The sequence below is a fragment of the Centruroides vittatus genome, unplaced genomic scaffold, assembly GCF_030686945.1.
Source record: "Centruroides vittatus isolate TY-2023 unplaced genomic scaffold, ASM3068694v2 contig_577, whole genome shotgun sequence".
NCBI classification, from domain to species: Eukaryota; Metazoa; Arthropoda; class Arachnida; order Scorpiones; family Buthidae; genus Centruroides; species Centruroides vittatus.
This window is the reverse complement of record NW_027122345.1, coordinates 1,194,280-1,217,395: the sequence shown is the minus strand read 5'-3', so window position 1 is coordinate 1,217,395 and position 23,116 is coordinate 1,194,280. Positions and strand designations below refer to the sequence as shown.

Below are 23,116 nucleotides of genomic sequence, written 5' to 3'. Positions count from 1 at the left end.
CAGTTGCTCAGCATAGAGGTTGCCGTCCACAGCCTGGCCATTAGAAACCTGTTTCCAATGTACTGGACTGTCCAAATTACATCAATAGTCATCTAGACCAAGGTTTGTCTACGATGCTGGTGTTCCATTTGGCTGAAGTTGAGTTGTGGTCCTTCAATTTTGCAAATTTTCTCTGCTGCTACCCTGCACTGAACCCTTGTCTGCAGTAATGACGCAATGTGCCTTAAATGATGAATTTTTCATCAGTCATTCTTTGTTGTAGAAAACAAAATTCACCAAAGGAATGAACTCAATAGTTCTATAAAATGATAGTATGTGCTTTGATGATGATGCAAATACTAGCTCATTTGTATTCACAAAAGTGTTGTCAGTGTCTGGAAACTTGAATCACCCTGATATTTCCGTAGACAGTATTGAATAAGAGTACATTAATTAGAAACATCTAGTATGTTGAATTTGATTCTATTTATATATGCAACAATGAATGCCTAAAAATCATATGTGCTATTCTAGATTATTGAATACTAAAACTGGCTCTTCAATAGGTTGCTGTCCATGATTTTTTATAAAATGTAAGAACATATGATTATTGAAGACATTCAATTTGGAAATTGATTTAAAATGTTAGTGATAAGTCACATAATATGATGAACACATTTTATACATAAAACTTTTATTAGTAATTACATGAATTATTTAATAGTTAACAAGCATTAGAATTATTCAATTGTTTAAAATAATAAATATTTTAATATTGAATATGATTAATAAAATACATATAATATTTTTAATTTTGATTTTTATAAATAAAATTTTTAATTATTTCTTTTTGGTCTTTTTTTCCTGAGGTGCAAACATTTTCTTTCGTTTCTTTGCCAGAGGTGTTTTAGCAAACCAGTTCTGTAAGAAAACAAATCAAAATAATTGTACATATACAACTAAAATCTGTAAACAGCTTGTAATTTCAAAACATAACATAAATATCCATTATAATAATATATATTTACTAAGAAAAAAAATTAAAGAAACTATCCTACTATTTCAACTATATTATTATAATTTTTTAAATAAAGAACATTAAAATTAATATTTTCTACAAAGTTCTAAAAAAAAAATAATGACCAAATATAACATTAATGTATGAATAATTAATTATATTTCAAAATTGAATAACATAATATAAAATAATAAAATCTATTATTTAATGACCAATTATATATTTTTTGCAGATGTATTATAATTCTTTTCTCATCAATTTGTCAATTTTTTTTTTGTAAGTACTGTATATTTCTTTAATAAGATGTTAAATGATTGGATTATTAATTACAGCAAGTGAAGAATGAAAATTGTGAAACTTTCATCCTTGAGATTATAAATTTGAGGAAAGAAATAATTTAACAATAAAATTTGGAAAATATAAATAAAACTTTAAAATGAACATTTGGGTGAAAATTTTATTATTTTCCACTGTTATAGTTAGAAAACTGTTTAAAAAAAACTTTCATTTTTTCAATAATATGAATCAATCATAAACTTACAGTTTTAAGTTTTGAAAAGCAAGTGAAGATTATCAATGTCGGTATACTGTTTAAAAGTTAACTGTGAATTCATGATGGTGATAAAAATAAAGAATTTTGTTAATAAAATTTGAATCCAACCTATAGATTATTTACTAAATTATTTCAAATTATAAATTTATACAAAATATAGTAAAATAAAAGTTTTATTTTACCTTATAAGCTTCAATTTCAACATTATAGAGAGGTACATATTTACTTAATGGCTCAATAAATTCTATTTCTGATAAAGGAGCTTCTTTTAGCACACCAATTCTTCTTGATATTAATGTCTATTCATAAATATAAATAAATATAAATATAAATATTAATCTTTATTAGCGTATTATGGGAAATTCCCGTTACAAGGGGGGAAATCATAGAAAAGCGCAGCAATAATAAATAAGGTTGTACAATTCTGTATTATTTCTAAATTACAATTTATATCAGTTAACTCTATGATTCGCTTTCTATGTTTTTACTTACATTCTCAGACATTTTAATATATTTATTGAAAAAGTTATATAACCTAATTAACACTGTTGCACTTATTTGAAATAAGTTGATATAGAATTTCGTGGTTGATTTACTGTTAGACAGGGCAGTAATACCAAATTGATATCTGATCTCTGTACATTCCTTACATACACAAATTATATGATAAATCGAATTTTGTTCTTTACATAAGTTACACAAATTGTTCTTGATATTCAGATAATTCTGATTGACTATTACATAAAAACTATTCAATCGGAGTTGCATGTAAAATCTTTTCATCGCGAATGGAATGGGAAAATGCAAATAAACAGTCGAAGGAGGGAAATTAAGATTATCAATATACCAGGGATGAAATTTAGAGCTCTGTAGTTTATCCATTTCTTGATGGATTGAGTTGTTATACATGTTTTCTATTAGAATGGAGTACCCAAAATTCCAATCTGCTTCCGTATTATTAAATAGTGTAGGTGATATTCCATATTTTGCCAGCATTTGACAAAATTTATTATACCAATTATTTACGTAATTTTTCTTTGTCTCAGTTAGACTCTTAAGTTTTTTTAATATAATGTCTATCCAAATATTATGACTATTAGTCAATCTTTTATAGAATTTTAGTATTCTTAATACCAGATAAGACTCCAGTTGTAAGCGATTTGTATCATGTCGGATCGCATATCCGGGTACAGCTCTGTCTAAGCCATATATTTTCCTTATATATAATAATTGAATTTTTTCCAGTCGGGATATCCAGTCCATGCCCCATATCGGAAAGCCATAACATATTGAGTTTATGACTATTGTTGAAAATAGCTGCATTTGTTTCTGTATAGAGTTTATTCTTATTTTAGTTAATAAGTAAATAAGGTTATTAATTAATTTGTGTGCTTTGTTCCATACATATTGCGCATGAGCTTCAAAGGATAATGTTGAAGATAAGCTGATTCCCAGGTACGAAACCTCCTCGACTACTTTTAGTTTATCATTTAAAAGGTAAAAATTATGATCTTGTCTAGACAGTCTTCCACCCCTTCGGAATATCTGTACATACGTTTTGTTTGGATTGATTTTTAAACCTAGTTGTAAGAAATATTTCTGCATTAAATTAATTTTTCTCTGTAGACCCATTTTAGTGTTCGAAATTAACACAATGTCATCTGCATATTGAATTGAGTGAATTAACTGATTCTCTATCAAAATCCCATCCTCTTCTTTTTTAAATTGCCCATTAATGTCATAAATCATAAAATTGAATAAGTGAGGCGATAGTGGGTCACCCTGCAGAAGACCACCATAAATATCAAATGGTGGGTATACATTTTTTCCACATTTAATTGTAACAAAGTAATGACCAAATAAAAATTTTATAGCATTGATAAACAAAGTATCCACACCATGGTTTTTTAGTTTATCACATAGTGTTCCTATTGGCACCGAGTCAAAAGCCTTTTCTAGGTCCAAATAGACTGTATATAATTTGTGTCTTTTTCTGGATAAATGGATTTGAATGATTGATATTAATGTAAATAATGCTGTTTCTGTTCCAGTCTTTTTAGTAAAAGCAAATTGGGTGTCTGAAATCAGGGAATTTGCTTCCGTCCATTGAATAAATCTTGACGCCAAGATTGATGTAAAAATCTTCCTTAATGAAGAGAGAATTGCAATAGGTCTATAGTTGCTAGGATTTAAATCATCGCCTTTTTTAAATATCATTCGGAAATATGACGAGCTCCATGACTTAGGGTAAATACTATTTTGATACATATAATTAAAACTAAGTGCTAACAATTCAGCCGTTTCGAATGGTAATCTTTTTAAAAAACTATTTGGAATGGAATCAGGTCCCACAGCAGTGGTTTCTTTTAATTTTTTTATAATATTTACTATTTCTAGAGCCTGAATTGGCGAATTTAATACACCCTCATTTCTGTTCATTGTATCCTGTCCTGATTCTAGAGTATTATTCATATTATTTGCTTTCCTTTTTCCAAAAAATTCAAACCATTTTTCAAAGACAACAAACACTTGCTTTTCCTCATTTATTCTCGGTCGATATTTTTTAACTGTTGACCAGAAAAAATTATTGTTTTTCTCAGTAAGTAATTTTTGATTGATCATATTGAAATATTTCTTTTTCTTCGCCTTTATAAGATTATTATATCCTTTTTTTGAGTCTATATATTCCTTTAGTTGTTCTCTTAATCGATGTTTACGAAATAATACCAATGCATGTTCTTTTTTTCTCTTTGCTCTATAGCACTGCATATCAAACCATTCTTGCTTAAATTTGTATTTCTTCTTATTTAAGTTTTTAGTTTTATGACAATTCGGTTCTATAATATAGTCTTTAAAAATTTTTATTAAAGAATTATATATTTCTCCAATCTGTACTCTATGGATTAATTTGATTCTTTCTCCTATTTCACTTTCGTATTTTCTAATGTTAAATCTACATTTCATCTCTTGTAATTTCTCTTTTATATTTTTCCTTTCGCACAATAATAAGTTAGGCAGGTCTTCTCCTATAATTAATTGTAAAGGGAAGTGATCGGATAGATCGTTATCTAACACCTTAAATTCAGTACAGTGGTCCAATATAAATTCTGAACATATTATATAATCTATAACCGATGCTCCTCTTGGAGACAGAAAGGTATGTCTGCCAGGATAATCCTCTATAGTACGACCATTTAGTATGTAAAAATCGTGACTTTTGGCCAATTTAAGTAACAAGTTTCCTTTTTTATTACTTCCTGTGTCAGAGCTACTCCTTATATTGTAAATTATTCGATTGTTTCCTTTATAGTATGAATCGTTGTAATTTCCAATTCTGGCGTTAAAATCGCCTATAATTAGCCATAATGGAGTAAAATTTAACCAGTTCGATAAAATCTTTTCAATTTCTTGATAAGGACTTTGAAGCGTTTCATAGGGCGGAATATAATTGACTATTATTGCCAGATATCTTTCGGAAAAACTACTAAGTTTTTTTGTTTCCAATTTAATCAATGAGAATATTAAATATGAACTTGTATAAGAATAAATCAAGCTCCCCAAAGTTTTATTCATTATTAACATAATTCCACCTTTAGGCCTACCTACACCGGGATTTTTTATTGCAGGGACCATTATATAATCAAAAGCCCGCAAAATATGTATGTCGTTTGTGGTTAGTTTATTAAGCCAAGTTTCTTCTAAACCTATTATATCATACTTCTCCATCATCTTTTTTAAATAAGTTGAAGAAAACTTATTTCTGAATCCTTGGACATTCCAAGTGAGTATCCTAATTCCAGACTCTTTCATATATTCCATTTTAGATTTATCATACTTACTGCTGTTATTATTAAAAACATTATTATTATTGGGTAAATTTAGTAGTTGAAATTTACATCTAAAAAAGTGTTAGTATCCACTAGGCAGTTATTTGCAAAACTGTATGTAATTTTCTTATTCTTATAAATGATATAGTCATTTCTTAGTAAAATCTGTACACCTTTTTTCTTAGCCTCTATATAATATGGAAGAATTTTGGCTCTACGATCTCTTGTTTCTTGGGTAAGGTCAGATGACATGCGCAAATTATTATATGGCTCTTCCAATGAAACTTTTTTATAATTATAAAAATAAGATATTATTTGGTTCTTCCTTTGGACAGTAGTTAAAGAAATTTTTAGAATAGTAGGTTTTTCCTTTTTAATTATATAAATGTCTTTAACTTCCTCTAATTTAAAGTCTGTTATTTTTAAGGTTTCCTGAATAAATTTGACTAGGCTTTCTTTTATAATTGTATTTTCTTCTATTGGGTATCCGAATAACATTAGGTTAGCTTGCTTAATTATATTTAAAGTGTTATTTACCATATACTGCTGGGCTTCGATTTTTCTGTCAAGGTCAGGAACTATTACTTCAAGTTGATTTACTTTCTGCTCCAACCGGCCAAACTTTGTTTTGAATTCCTTTAACTCCTGGTGAATTAAACTTATTTCGGATTTAAGATCCAAAATTTGTTCAGTTATGGATTTATGAGAAGCTTGTACTAGTTTTGACAGTTGTTCTATGCTGGTTGTTATCGGATTGTCATCTGTCTCCCTCACTTCATCATAGTTTTCCAACATAGCCTCCTTTTCCTTTTCTCTCTTATTTTCTTGTGTTATTTCCGTCCTTTCCTTCTCCTTGGATGATGTATGTTGTCTACGGAGCATTGTATCCACACAGGCTGCTTTAGACATCTTAACTGTACTTGTGCTTCTAGTCAGTGGCGGTCGTCCTCTCTTTGGCGGAGAATGTGACAATGGTCCTGGGTTTTGTTCTATCCCAGCCATTATCAGCTTTATCCTTATAATTACCAATAAATATACCTGAATTAACCACAAATTTATCGATAAAAGTTTCTTTTTTTCACACCAAAAAAGCTCCGACTTAATTCGCACCCTCATGATTAAACGCCTGTAGCGCCCCCCCTATTCATAAATATTTGTTTTATATATCTCATCATATTAATTACATCAAATCAGTTTATAATAAATTATAAATAAATTGAACGAGCAATTATTTATTATGACGACATCACAATGCCTGGCTGCAATTTTTAATCATATTTTTAATTAATTAATTTATTTAATTAATTTAAAATATATGCTCTCCACCTCAAATTAGTAATGTCTTGCCCCTATACATCATACTTTTCCTATTAGATGACCAGCACAACTCTATTGCTATCTAACTCTTTTCAGGGGGAATTTTTGAATTGAAATTATCTGACTTCCAATCTAGACCAGAAGTTCATCTACAGCGGGTGATCGGTTAATGAACATAATCCATTCCAAGACTTTGTTTGCTATCCAAATTGTTCATTAACCGATTATCAATTTACCATAGGTTTTAATGGGAATTTGATTAATTCATTCTGAATATCCCAAAAAAATAAAAAATATATACTTTCTTACTACGTTTATTTATATGTAATAATAAAAAAATATATATACATTGTCTTGCATTTTTATTAGTGATGTTTTTCCGTTTGTGGGGGTTAAAGAATCTGTCTAATGTCGATCACTTTTCTCTCTTCTTCAGGATTTTTCAGAAGTAATTAATAGCATTGTAATTGTAGAGATCCCAAGCCTATTAATCTCAACCTGGTTTGGATGCCATTCTAAGATCGTTGTTCTGACATCCTCCCACTTCTTCAAAAGATCTTTAACAGCAGATATCGGCATTAATCATCTTTTTCAGAAGAAAACATATTTTGCCGAGTTTCTTGGTGTTCTTCATTCAAGAGTTCTTGGCATTCTTCATTCAAGAGTTCTTGGCATTCTTCTGTCGTCAGATCAGTTTCAGGTTCCATTACGAGCTCTTCAATGTGCTTTATTTCTTAGAAGCGATTTTTGTTACTCTTTTAGCTGTTTGAGTTTTCTTGATTATACGGTATCTTTCTTAGATAAGATTGAACTGCGGCCTACTGTAGACCTATTCGAGCCATACTGCCCAGCAAAATCAGATATCTTCTGCCCACTCTCTACCTATGCTATTATACTCCCACCTTTTGAAAATAAAAACCGACGCAAAACTTAACTAGTGCCCGCCCAACAGTCTCACGAATACTGTTAAAGAGTTGTTTCTATCAGAAAAATAAAAGGCTGGAATTACAAGGGAGAGTTTCAAAGTTTGGAAGAATATTATCTGATCAGTATATACCGGGCTGGACGTCGACTTCTCCTGTACTCCGAAGAGTTTCGAATTGTTGCCTGAAGACAAGGGAAGACCAATCAGTATTCATTATTTTACGCCGCTTCTTGTGTTTGTTTTGTGAGGTGTTCTTTATCCAATCATGTGTTCATTGTCCGAACACGAAAATCTTTCACAAAAGTGTTTGTTATCTGATTTGTTCATTAACCGAACTATTTGTTAACTGATCACCCACTGTATAGTTAATTGGGTCCTCCTGCCCCTAAGCTTCCATATCTGATCTTGACTTTCATCTAACTAACTCCATTCTCAAGATTAAGGAAGGACAAATGGATAGATGACAGTGGGAATTCACAGGTCTACAATTTTTCAAATTGCAGCCCAATTACACAAAATATGAAAGTAGATTTTGTATCATTTTACTTATCATTCTATTAAAATAAAAAATAGAACTATTTTTGTGAAATAATTAATTATTTAATTGGTTTAAATAAACAGATAACAGTGTAACAATGTATGAAGTTTAGCATATAATTTACTAACCATCCAAATAAATAAACCAGAATTTTAAAAAAATCTGTCTGAATAACTACAGTATAGTAGAGCATCAATTATCCAAAAATCAGTACTCTCTGAAGTTGAGTTCAAATAATTAATTCCAAAAATTACAAAAATTTTACATAATAGTAATTGTTGGCAGTGGTGATATTCAGCGGGTTCGCACAGGTTCGGCCAAACCCGTTGTTAAAATTTTCAGTTTTCCGAACCTTGTTAAACACACGGAACATTTCTCGGGGATACTATAGATTACCACCTACGGAATTTTGGGTCTTTGGGTATATATCTGAACTCAGGGGACCGAGACGAGTTCAACGATATCCTACTTTTGGACCAGAGACGAAAAATAAAAAGTTATCATACTTTTTCCAGCGATCGTGCGATGATAAGGAGTTGCGTCGCTATCGCACTCGGGAGTCGTGTCGCTTGCTGTTAAAATTGCCTTTGGTAGACGTTTCCCCCCTTTTTTTACTTGGTTCACGGTAGTTCTTGAACAAATAACTAGTGATGTTTAGCGCATGGCAGTCTGCCGGCGGCTCCCCTCCAGGAGGTCAGTCAAAAGCACGAACAGTGGGAATGGCCGCTATGTTTGCTGCCATAAGTAACATTAGCCGAAATGGCGATCGCGCGATGATCGGAAATCACGTTGCTCTCTCCGCTCTTGTATCGCATGTTTAACCCTACTGGAGATGACCGTAGTCGGACGTCATGGTTTGCAGACTTTACCACAAGATGGCAGTACTAGCAACTATGGTGCCCCGTCTTCGTGAGAGCATTAAAAAAGTATGGTAACTTAAAAAGTACGATAACTTTTTTATTTTTCATCTCCGGTCCAAAAATAGGGTACCGTTGAACTCGTCTCGGTCCCCTGAGTTCAAATATATAATCAATGTCTTAAAATTCCATAGGTGGTAATCTATAGTATACCCCACTTCTCAGTGGTTTTGTTTTTTTTTTAAATATATTAAAATATACATATTATACTCTGTAATACTACTAAACTAGAGCCTTATACCCCGTTCGCACTGAGCATTTCAATCTAGATTGTGAGCAAGGTCAGGGACTATGTCTTGGTGCAATCTCTCTCGACCGTTTCAATCTCGACCGAAACGAGGTTTAATTGCGATCGATTCAAGAGAGTTCTTGAAACTAGATCCAGTCATAAGATCATAAGAGAGATCCCACAATCTCATGTGCGCGAAATAATACAAGATGGCTGTGGAACACGTGTCGGGCTATGGACAGCGAAATAAAAAGGATATTGTATTTCGAGAGATGATGAGATCTGTCTATTATCAGCAGTGCCATTCGAGGTGAAAAATTTCTCTGCCTAAAAAACACAAAAAAAAAAAGGTTGACAGCACTAATATACTATTGTTGCCTGGTCTTCGCCCAGGGCTCGTTACGTTCCAAATACGCCACTGATTATTAGATATATCATAAGAAAAAGTATTGTATTTATTTCTAGCCAGAACTTCCATTTCATTTGTCGGTGATTGTCAGGGAAAAATTTTCTGCTAGCGAACCCTTTGTTAACTATTTCGAATATCACCACTGATTGTTGGCAACCTTCTGTAGGCCCAACTATTGAACTATCTTTTTATCAACACTAGTGTTAGGTTTATTTATTACAATACAAATAGAAAAGTGCAATTAATGAAGTCACAGACTTCTAATACATCACTTATAATCAAATGCTTCACTGTGCATAGCCACAGTGAAATATTTGATGTGTTAGAAACAATGTTGACATGGTTAGAAACGTGTCCTAGAGCAGATTTTTCAACTCATGATGATCAAGCTAGCCAGGTATTTAACAAAGTTAAAAAATATGTAAAAGAAAGCAAATTAAGTGATTTCTTTTGAAAAAGAACCATAATAAATTATTTTACCCAAGTACTGTAGGCTACTTCATTTGATACTGAGGTCATTTTATCTGCCCTAATAAAAAAAAAATAAATAGGAAAAAAGAAGGGACAAAGTAAGAAAAAAAAGCACATGAAAAACAAGAAAACAGTTTTTGTTGTTGTAATTTGTTAACATTTTTGTCTTGTAACTTTTTTGATAAATAAAGCATATCTCGATTGGCATGACTGACAGGATTACCCTCCATAGGGGCATTTAGATCCTTAAGCTCTTACATATTGTTTGTCATTTTCACATTCACTGTTAAAGTAGAATGGCTGCCATCTTAACTGTCATGAGAATGGTACAGTGCATCAGAACTCTGACGTCTTGCAATGGTTGACGTCTTGAAATAATGACATTTATGTGCATGTGCAACATATTGACATTTAGTCGAACCATCATACCCTTCAATGGTTCTAAGACATAAAGCTATCATCTCATCTCCATTATTGGTCTGTCTGCCTCTCAATATATAGTTCATCATCACAGCAGACATAAGAACAAAGTGCCAGATGCACTATCATACACACTCATCTGTTTATGCACATATCTATGAGAGAACAACAGTAACATTTTCTTACAAACTTCAAAACCATAAAAAATTTTTATACACAAATTTCTCAAAATAATTTTTTTTTCTATAACTTATATTCAAGTACTCTTTCAAAAACTTTTTCTATATTTCAAAAACATCATTTATACAGCACTGCAGCAAAGTGTAATATCATATTCTATTTTTGGTTTGACTAAAAGATTATACACTGTATACAAATTATTTTTGTCAACAAATGATTTAACCAAGTTAAAGTATCCAATAATTTTTGCTATTTCAACAGTGTGTGTTCTACAGTGTATGCTCCAACATAAATCACAGTTTAAGTGCTTGCAAAACAGAATAAATATAGCAATATTATTACAGTGGAACCTTGCTTAATGAGCATAATGTGTTCCAGAGTCTTACTCGTAATGCAAAACATTTGTTAAGCAAAACAATTTTTCCCATAAAAATTAATGTAAAATACGATAAAACATTTGAGCATTTTTTCGGCGTGGAATGCATTATGTATAATGTTTATTCAAAAAAAATTGTACAATATACACTGTTAAGGAGCATGAATCATCATCATCATCATCATCATTTCTTCTAGCATGGAATGAACCATCCTGGAATGAGAATTCAATTTGCAGAAACGAAAAAAAAAAAAAATCACAGCTAACATGTTTGATAAACACTCCAAACGATATGCCAAATTCTTGGGTTATGTAAATGCTATAATTAAATATCAGAAACTAATTAATTTGACTAGAGGTAGGCAGTTATGTTTCCATCTCGTATTATATTTAATAATTATAAATAGTTAACTTTTAATTCAGACGTTTCTGAAATTTCATTTGGAATCTGTCATTAAATTTATGACTCAAGAATTTGGCATATCATTTGGCGTGTTTATTATACAACTGGCTATGGTTGTTGATGTTCATAAGTAATATGTGTGAACACAAGTTTGGAAAAATATGTGATCACAGGCGACACTAAGAAGCTAGCGGAAGGAGTGCTAAACACAGACTGATGGAGCATGCCACGTGCGCAAAATTTGGGACTTCCCCTCTCCTCATCACTCGTTATGTGAAATATCGCTTGTTAAGCGAGGTTAATTTTTACAATTTGTTTTGCTCGTTATACAAAATACTCGTTGTGTGAGGTGCTCGTTAAGTGAGGTTCCACTATATTTATAAAATGTATTTATGGAAAAAATGAAGAATTATTAAACACATGACAACTTACAATTTAATAATTAAACAGATTTTAATTAAATGAATGCAGATTTAAAATAGCTTTTTTATTATATTATTTGCTTTCTAAAAAAGGTATTTTAAATCAGCATTCATTTCTAGTGCTTATGATGATTTCTGTGTAAGAACTGGAATCTTTTAGGCAGAAAAACTGTCATTACAAAAGAATGAGAATAAACTGAATTGAGAACAAAAAACAACTTTCTCTCCATCAATTTTAAAAAATTCTAAAAGTAAAATCTTAAAGATAGAAAATATTTTCACTGTCTTAAAAATTTAGGTAAATACATAACAGTTTAGTATTTAAACAATTAAAACAATAGTAAGAAAAAGTCCAGCCAATTTTTTTTAATCTTATGCATATCAATATATAAATTTTTATATACCAGTTATTTACCTTTTGAACAGCTAATTTTATTTGACTTCCTGTGTATCCATCAGAAATTTTAGAAAGAGTTGGTAAGTGCAGCTGTGGGGTTATTTCACCCTTTGCTTGAAGAATTAAATTCTTCCAAATAACTACGAAAATATTATCATCATAATTAAATTTTATTTCACATTAATTAAAAAGTTTATTATAGAATATTATTTTTTATAATATGTAATACAATATATCAATAATTTATAGGGGAGACTGAGATACAGTAGAGCATCGATTATCCGACTCAATTGGGGACTGGAGTTGGTCGGATAACTGAAAAAATGGATAACCGAAAAGTATGAAAAAATACATTATTAGTATAGTAGATTAGTATATCGCAATTAACCTATTTCGCGTTGAATTTTCATTGATATTAAGCCTAACAAAATTTAAAAAATAATAATAATCGTCACTATTGTATCGTTAAAAATTATTTCTTTATTTTGCACAAAATAAATACAAAAATAAAGACAAAAAAGAAATTTAAGCCTGGGTTAAATACTGGCCTCCCTTTCATGGTTGAGCCATGTTGCCAGCTAAAACACAAAAATTTAACAAAAATAATATTAAAGTAGCCGAGACATAACCAAATATTGTAGCGCCACATCACTAGCGGACATTTGAATTTGCCAACTAGAACGCGGTCGGTTAACCGATGTGACGGTTGATCGGAGGTCGGATAATCGATGCTCTACTGTATTCCCAGACATTAAATAAAGCCAGACATGAAACATTATCAGGACTTTCATATTGCATCATGATTCTTATTAGCCACATGGTAATAATATATCACTCCACTTTATGTAAAATTTGTTTTTTATGTCATTGTGTTCTGATGCCACTGCTCTACAATTTCTATATAATTGAAATAAGAATATCATATTTACCTTTGTGGAAAAATAATGTTATTTTATTTTGTTCTAACTCAGAACACTGATTCAGAATGGAATCAATTATTCAATCTCCACTGACCAATGAGATATCTTTTATTCACAAGCACACTTTTGGGACATGTTTGAAAGTGCATTGCAAGTTTACAAGTGTTGCTATTGTGTGTTAAAAAAATGAGCAAGCTTTTTTATAACAGGGAAGGGAGTGTGAAAATCCAGTGGGTGGGAGATGCCACTTATTCTGATGATGAAAACAATGTGAACAGGTATGAACAGTATTATAAAAAAAATTATGTTTTGTTAGTCTGTATAAAAATATACTATAATATAACAGTTCAGAGATCATACTGTCACTTTTACTGATGCTGGTCCATCTAAAACAGCTACTGATGCTGTCACCAATACAGATACAGTACATTGTATACTCCTTAAATGAGACAGTATGCCTAGACTCAGTTTTGCTTTTTCCAGAATCATGAGGCAGAAAATGAAAAGTTCAGAAAGAATTATGGAAGGTGTTTGTCAGGAAAGCAAACCATCATCATTGGGAAGAATACTTTAACTCTCACAGTGTCCTCATTCCTGCATGAGAACAAAAATATTGTAAAGATTGTCTTTGGAACTACCATTACTTATATAGAGAGATAATATCATCAGAACAGTCAAAGATAATATTCCAGGAATTTTGGAAACCTTCTGACAGTGAAAAGAATAATTTCTATGACAGGACAATGGAAAGACATGTGAAACAGGGAGTTCAACCAGAGAATGTTAGTTCTGAGAGACCTACGACATATTCTTATGTCTACTATTTTGTAATCAGTGATGATAAAGTACTTGTCTGCAAAGAATTTATTTGGCCACTTTGATCAGTCAACAAAGAATTAATTACTTTCATTTGAAAAAGAAGGTGGGGTTAACTGGATTCCCTGCAAAATTAGCGAGGAAGCATGAAAACGAATTCAATAGCATACAGATAGCATTCTGAAAGTTCCTTATCATTATAGACATGCAACTACACAAGAACATGCTTAAAAACTACAAAGCTGTTGCCAAAAAAATGAATTTACAAAAAATGGTTTCTCTGTTTTTCAGGCCGAAATTTTTGCAATACTGATGGTCATCGAGTGGTGTCCAACACCAACTTTGTCAATATGCCTATTAATATTTACACTGACAGTGCGGCCACTGCTGCTAAACTGAGAAAAGACACCACCAACTCCAGTTCCAATGATATTTTCGCTGAGGCTGCAACTTCATCAAACAGTTATGCTATTAATTGGATCAGGGGCACCAGGGCACTTTGGGAAATGAAAGAGCTGACTCCCTAGCATGCAATGCAATACCAATCATCCAGAATATGACTGCATCCCTAAGTTGAGACTCACACTGCTCATTTGGAATGAAGCCATTGAAGCGTGGCAAGCCGATTGGGATAAAGTTCTGTGGCAGCATATCAGAGAAAGATTCTTTCCAAGTGTCCAGAACTGTATACATAACAAATGGATTCAGCCTGGTCATGAACTGACGCAATTCTTAACTGAACACGAATGCTTTCATGTGTATCTTAAGAGATTCCATCTCATAAATAATGATCACTATAATATTTGTGGTACCCAGGGTGGTGTTTTAAACTAACTTTACAGTTGCCCCATGCTTGAGGATATTAGGCATCGCTAGAGGCAGCAAGTGAATCTAAACAATATGGACTAGTCAGCAAACCCAGAATTCCTTGTTCATAATAAAGACAATTTTAGTCTCTTTAAAGAACTTATTAAACTTTATATGACTAGAAGTGATATTTGTTAATCTACAATCAGCATCTTGTTGTGCATCACTGTCTATCTGTAAACCAAGACTTTCTGTGCAAATTAAAGATTGCCTTCATTTACTCAATGAACTTACTAAATTTTACTTCACCTGTAGAGACATGTGTTAACCTGCAGTATATCACTACCTATTAGGGAGCATGTTTACTACAATGTACCTTTATGTTTTTACCCTAGTTAGAACCGTAATACTGTATAATGTTACAATGCTGTTCATTTCTGTTTATGTATATATGCACATATTTATTTTATTTTTATTAATTTTTTATTTCATTTTTTCACCAACATTTGTCTCCTGAAAAAATTGTAATAGTTATCAGCATGTAACATCAATGTAACCTTTCTCTGTAAGTTCTTGCCTGATTATGCCAGGTGGTATCAGGCTAAGTAATAAAGATTATTGACAGACAGATAACTGTACTGTACAAAAATTAGTTTTGAATGACAAAAATTATCATTAGATTTTTGCATTTATGATAAATGGCACTTTTTAATTTGCTTTCCTACATAAATCTGTATATTTTTATAAATATGGATTTTATTGTTAAATATTTATTTCTACTTACTTTGACGACTTCCAAATTCTGGAGGTGGAACATAAATGATTTTCTGATAAGTAGCATTCAATCCCTTCATATCACTTACATTAAATGGTGCATCAGTAATACCACATAATAAAATACGATCTGAAGGTTTAATTGATTTTACAAAGCTTATCAAATGTTTTTTTAGCTGTTTTGGATCAGTCTGGTAGAAAAAGATTAAAATATATTTACATTAAGTTTTTAAAAAATATGTATTTATATACAGGGTGAGTTTTTTTATCTTAATTGGATCTCATTATTTTGGGAAAAGGGTATAGACAAAAGTTGTAGGGTTTCAAAGGGCCAATCAATTGGTTACCTTGACCTTCAAGTCTGTTTTTCAATGGAAACACACATTTTTGACCTTAGCAATGGAAAGAGTGGGAAATTTCACAACCAGATATACCTTTGACCTTATTGTCCAGGTCAAAGGTCAAAGGTCAAGATAATTTTAAGGTTAAAATTATGAGCTGTTTCTAATGGGAAACCATACATTTTATTACTGGAATAGGCATGGAGGTAAAAGTTACATTTACATGGAAAGAGCAAGAAATTTCAAAATCAGCCATGACCTTGAGTACCTCAAATTTGACCTCTGAAGGTCATCTCAAGTATGATAATTTTAAGTGCGGCTCAACAAACGCATCAAAGTGGAAGGGCATCATTTTGAACATTTGTTATAAAATTTTCCCCCGAAACCATCTCAAGCAATGGTGAAAAATAAAGTGACTCACTGAAACCAAGCACCTCAAAGGGAGAAGAAAACTACTACATCCACATCATTACTCCTGGGTAGTACTAAAAGTAGTGAATGTTTTAAAGGTCAAAGTAATAAGGTCATGAAAAAAATGTAATTTTCTTCCCCGCCTATTCCAGTAATAAAAAGTATAGTTTCCCATTAGAAACAGCTTATAATTTAAACCTTAAAATAATTTTGACCTTTGACCTGGACCATAAGGTCAAAGGTATATCCGGTTGTGAAATTTTCCACTCTTTCCATTGCCGGGGTCAAAAATATGTGTTCCCATTGAAAAATAGACTTGACCCTCAAATGACCTTGAAGGCCAAGGTCACCAATTGATTGGCCCTTTGAAACCCTACAACTTTTGTCTATACCCTTTTCCCAAAATAATGAGATCCAATTAAGTTATTTCATTGTCTCAAGATAAAAAACTCACCCTGTATATATAAATGTGAAATATTATTTAGATGATAAACTAATAAAAGTTAAAATTAATTAAGTTGTAAAGAATTTCTAAGAATTTTATGTAAATAAATACATTATTCTTAAAACAGGTGTATTTATATCATACCTAAATTTTACAGCAATATTTTTATTTCAACACAGAGCATTATTACACAAAGCATAATCCTTATATTTCTCACTTATAAATTTTTTGTTATAATCATTACTTCTTAATTATATAAAGTATTTTGATACTAAAATATTTTTTATTTTTCTGGTATAATTCTTGACTTCTAAATTCTATGATGTAATTATGTCATAAATTTACTAATGCTAATCTTTATTAATTTATAACATTAAATCTTAGTCTATTGTTTTACTCTATTTTTTTTATAAATTGAAAAATTCATAATTTTGTTATAGCCCACAAAATACACATAGTTCAATGTGAGCTTGTGATTACAAGAAAAAATTTTTGGTTAAGTGCAGAGACATGAATTGCCACTTCCACCATCTTGTAATAATAATCAGGCTATTGATATGGTACATTTGTTGTTGCTTATGCCATTATTGTTATGCTTAGTTAACATTTCAGTTTGGTCATAGATACATAGTATATTTTAGAATGTCATATTAATACAACACTAACGTAAAATATGATACAAAAACTTTATTTACAGTCAGTTCCCAACTTAGGATGACCAATACTAATATATTAAAAATTAAGTTTTGATTCCAAACAATCATTAACAGCACAGTACAATAATTAAATGCTAAATATGATAGACAATGTGTTTATTGCCCATTAGTGCAGTGGTTCCCAACCGGTGTTCCGCGGAACACTGGTGTTCCGTAAGCATCTCCCAAGTGTTCCGCAGATTTAGTCGCAAATCGGAAAGTGTACAATCGTATTCGAGCCACCAAATATCAAAAAATTAAAATCATAAAATTTTCATAAACTTAAATATATATGTACGACTCGTACTTGTGGAGTGTACTACTGTTTCGAATAAGATAAAGGCAATGATAAAAATTGAATGAAATATGTAAAACACATCAGGCACAAGTTTCCCATTAAAACTTATTTAGATATATTTTTTCCTGTCTTAGAATTGGTGTTAATAATATGAGTAGAGATTTTGAATTATAACTGCTCAATTCTAATAAAATAACTGATGACAAGCTTATGAATTTCATATTAACTTAAGTAAGTGTACCGCTAAAGAAAATTGCTCACAAAAGTGTTCCGCATCCTAGGAAAGGTTGGGAACCACTGCATTAGTGTATGATAATAAATGATACATTTAATCATATTTAACATTATCTACAGTTCATTCCATTATCATTCAAAAAACAAAAGCAAAAACAAAACTAATTTTCTGAAGAACTGCTTGATCTAGGATTATTATTATAAAATTAAAATTAGAATAAACTTGGAGATAATTAATAATATATTAATTAAAAATAAAATCAATTCCACATGAGTATTTCAATACTCACAGTGTGATTTTGATTCCCTTTGACATATTGAGAAACTTTGAACTTTATTGTCTCTAGTGTGTTTCCATGAATCTTTGTTAATAAAATGCCACAAATTAAAATATTTAACATTGATCTGATGCTCAATACACTTAAACAGCATCAATGTATTGTATTATGATAAGTATACACAATAACTGATTACTATATATGTATATGTGTACATAGGGGGCAACTCACTCCACTCTGTTCTATTCTTCTAGGATGAGTTACCCCTCCAACTACTTTATTCAGACTAACTGGACAAACATCTTGTGCTGTACTAGTGTATGTGTATGTGTTTTTCTTGTCCCTGTATCAAATATAGCACACATTTTAATTCACCTCCATCATCAATATAATATCCAGAGAGGTTTTAATCAAATATTCTAAATTAGAACATAAACTGTAAAAAATATTGCAACACAAATTTGAGCCATTCCTGGAAAAACAACTGCTAATAAATTAATAGCAAATGATTAAATTAATGAGAGAAAATTTAATTAAAATATTTATAAATTTTACCAAACCATTATACAGGAGGTCCCCTACTTATAAACTTTCAGACTCAAACAATTTGACCATATGTCTAAAACAAATTTTGTACATATTCTGAAGTTCTCTTGCCAGTTGTGGGGTTGTGTTGAAGTCAGTCTTTAGCCAATAATAAATAATGTGGATTTATTTCTATCACATATCGTCATTTTTCATTTTTGTGTGAAATATGACATTCCATTGCCACTCATAAGGTGGTGAATAAACAAGTGTTATACTGGAATAATGGCATTTTTTCTGTTTGTAATTTTTATAAACTTTTACAATTAATGCTTCAAAAATGTGTCAAAAATGTAATAGTAAATCTAGCAGTAGAGATAAATGTAAGAAGTTTGGCTCTGTTATTGTGTAAACTAAACTTCACATTATAAAACTAAGTGCATTAGGTGGAAAACAAAAGACAGTGAACCACCCACTACTAAGCAGTAGTGAGTGGATAAATAAGTGTAATGTGTTCTATTAAGTACATTGAAGGATCAAACAATAACAATACACGGTTATTCTGTGTACAAATGTACTTTCTAGGTTTTCAACTCACAACAAAATGCCTCAGGAACCTAATCTGTTCATAAGTAGAGGAGTGCTTGTACAATATTTGAAGACCAAAGTTCAGCATTGGTCAAACAGAAAATTTAGATGGATTTGTTTAACTTCTGGGATAAGTTAGATTGAAGTAGAAGAAACTGCAAGTTACAATAATAAAATAAACTCAATAAACACAGATGAATTATTTGATGAAAAATCAATGCTAAACAAAGTTTTTCAACAACAAAAAGTAAGAATAGTATCTAAAAACTAAATATCCAAGATAAATGGTTGTCAGTTTTTGAGGTATTCCAAAATACTAATTTGCTCTTCAGAAGTATTTTTAAGTTACTTGAGTTTGCCATGTATGTTTACCATAAACATCAGCTCCATTAGAAACAATATTCTCTATTATGAACAATATTCATTCATCAGAATAGTGTTGGCTACAAGTTTAAGTAATAAAATGCCTATTAAATGTGAAAGTGAATTCTAAATATTCTTGTGAAAACTTTTATAACATAAAATCTTATAAATAGTTTAAAAGAAAGTATTTTCTAGTAAGTACAATAGGTCTAAAACAAGAACAATCATTCTCATCATTTACTTAATATACTCTATGTATTATGTTTTCTTTTGTTTTTCTAGAAAATGCACCCAATATGTACAATAAAATGCATTTAATTGCTGTGTAAATAATCACAAGAATTTTTCAGGAAAAGACAATAATTTATCTGTCTTTCGGTATGATTACAATATTATAATACAGTACTGTATTTTATTATCCTATTAGATATATTCAGTATATTAAGAGAGGCTATTTGAGGAATTGATTTAGTTTCATACACAAATATCAGTGTTTAATTTTAAACATGATGTGCTTTAATTTAGTGCCCGCTATTGTGGGTAGACCAATTGATGCAGGACGACATTTATCTTTCAGTTAAAATACAGAATGAACATTGTGGGAAAATGAACAATATGAGAACAAAGAATACAGAAAAAATTAGCATTATGTATATGTGTCCTTTTTTGGGACTGGGGAAAAACCAACAGATGAGGGAAAATGATTGATAAGGGAAAATAGATCAAGGTTTCACTGTGTTTGAAAATAATTCAAAATTGCTTAAATTAAAATATATAAATATTATTTTTAAAATAAAATCTCCAAACTTTCTTTTCTGCACTATATTAAATATATATATTATTATTTTATAGCATTTTTGACATGTTTTCTTGAAATAAGTTTTTCAGCAAACTCAAAAAGTTTTAAGTGAAAAAATTCATAGTATTATTTAAAGTTTTCCTATATAATATATAAATAGAACATATAGAATCCTTATTTAATTTTCATTTTTTAATCTGACTACATAATTTGGTTGTATATTTTTGAAGTTTTGATCAATTTGAGTGTGTCACTATTTCACTAACTACATCATGCAAATTTTATGAAAATCAGTTTTTAAGAAAAAAATTTCATTAACTTAAATTTACAATAAATGTTATGCCTTAATAAAAAGTTAATAAATGCTCAATGAGAAAATTGTAACACAACTTGTTAATGGAATGGTTAATGTGTAAGCTTACACAACTCAATCCAAGCATTGATTTTTGGCTGTTAATATAAAAAAAACTTTATCTGGCACTCATCCAAACATTCAATGCTTCATCCTGCTAGAAATGTGTATCATGTTGCATAAGATATTACATGTTATGATAGTCCAATGAAATCAATAAGTACCTTATTTAAATACATACATCTTTTAGTTAATTTTTTTACATACTTTATAACTATAATAAATACCTTATCAGTTTTTGGTAATTTTCTCATAAATGATTTTTCAGCATTTTTCACAATGACAACAGCTGGCTGAAATGCTTTACCTACTTTTTCAACAAGATGCATAAGCATTTTTGAACCTGCTTTTCCTGGATATTTTCCAATGATATTTTCTGGAGATAAATCAAATATTATGGATTGTGTTGCTGAACATATTGCATTAACTAAGAATTTCTTTCCAACACCATGAGGACCAAAAAAAAGTATAGATTTTATAAGTGGAGTAAGTTTATGGACATTAGGATTACCTAAACAAATAAAATAATTTTTTTTATTAAGCAATAACACACAAAATACATATTCTAAGAACTAAAATTTTTAAAATACTATTAATTAAAAATCATCATTTGTTATCATTATTTATTTTTGAAATTTTTCTACTTTTATTATAATTAGTAAAACTTGACACTATATATATCTATATCTATACAGAGAATGTTTGTTTGTTTGTTCACTTTGCACTTCTAGGCCATTTGACTAATTGCTAGAAAACTTAGCAGTTCCATTAACATATTACTAACTCAGATAATGTCTGTAGTGCTCCGACCCCAAAATATTGGATTTCTATATATCAATTAATTTTTGTCTACATTGGATTTGCTGGATTTACATGTAGTGCCATCTACTGGCAAAAAAATTTAAATAATAAACTAAATATAATTCATACAAAAAAAAAATATATAATTTAAAAAAACACAATTATTATATTCACTTAATTACTGCAACAATGATATATTGCGAAATAGACATGCAATATTACTTTGATGAGTAGCACAGCATTCATCTGCATGGAGTCGAAACTGTTACACTGTTAGTTGGTCAGGTGTTTGCACGTTGCCAACAGGCTGGCCATGTGGAGTTTTCCAGGTCTTCTTCAAGTTAGTAATACCTAAATATGAGCCAGTTTCTCATAAAACTCTTTCCAGAAGGCATCCCCTCGGCAGATCACCCACGTGTCACATTGCCGTAACCAAATAAACAAAACTAACTGTAATAAATTTTCTATAAACTTGCTATTTATGAGGATACACTTCCCACATACTGTAGTTTTCAGCATTCTAATAATGGTCTTAAAATGGGTTTTGCCACATATATTTTTGAAATTTATGATTATAATGCCAGGTATAACATTTACTGCAAAGGGAACTTTATAAGCCTGAGTGAAACTGGGTGTAATAAGCTAGTATATTGCTTGTTAAGGCTGCTAAATATTTAATTTTATGTTTTCAGCTCCATTTGAGCCACCTTCAGTACAAACCTCTTTACATTTGATATTCTAAGAACAGCATTTAGAACATAAACTTAATAGAACAACTTAATAAGAATAAATTCATATTCAATTTAAAACTTAGAACAAACTCTTTAAATTTAAACTTAAATTTAAATCCAAGTTTAAATTTTACAAAGACATTTTAAATCTACAATTTAATTTTCAAACCCTTAAAATCCAAATTTAAAATCTTTAAATTTATAAAGTATTTTAAATTATTGTTAACTAGCAAAAACCCATTGAAATTTAAGATTTTATTCAATTAAAATACAATGAACTCATTTAAAATTTGGTGTTCTATACAAAAATCATCAGTAAAGAAAGTGTTTTCTAGGCTATTTGTGGGTGATTCATGTCTACCCATTCTCTGGTACCATGAAGCTCCCTCCCACTGGTCCTCTCTCTCAATGGCTTTTTTCAATTTTGCATCAGGTCCCAGGGTGGCAATTTAGCATTCCTGAGGTTAACCAACTTCAACTGGTGGGGTTTCAATTAA

At 30.5% G+C, this 23,116-nt stretch overlaps 1 protein-coding gene across 2 annotated transcripts in view; it reads right to left on the bottom strand.

Annotated features, from left to right (window-relative positions):
* Positions 1-808: 808 nt before the first annotated feature.
* The window catches only part of LOC136979081 (dynein regulatory complex protein 11-like), an 87,016-nt gene continuing 64,708 nt past the window's right edge, over positions 809-23,116 (bottom strand). The window contains exons 13-17 of one of the 2 annotated variants that reach the window (XM_067274989.1): positions 21,315-21,598; positions 15,709-15,889; positions 12,400-12,521; positions 1,733-1,849; positions 809-900 (exon numbers count right to left, since the gene is read on the bottom strand). In XM_067274989.1, coding sequence (XP_067131090.1) covers positions 820-900; positions 1,733-1,849; positions 12,400-12,521; positions 15,709-15,889; positions 21,315-21,598 — 785 coding nt within the window. In that variant the 3' untranslated portion in view covers positions 809-819. Of the gene's footprint in view, positions 901-1,732; positions 1,850-12,399; positions 12,522-15,708; positions 15,890-21,314; positions 21,599-23,116 lie in introns of those variants that run through there. The other variant, XR_010881338.1, reaches the window with a different exon arrangement.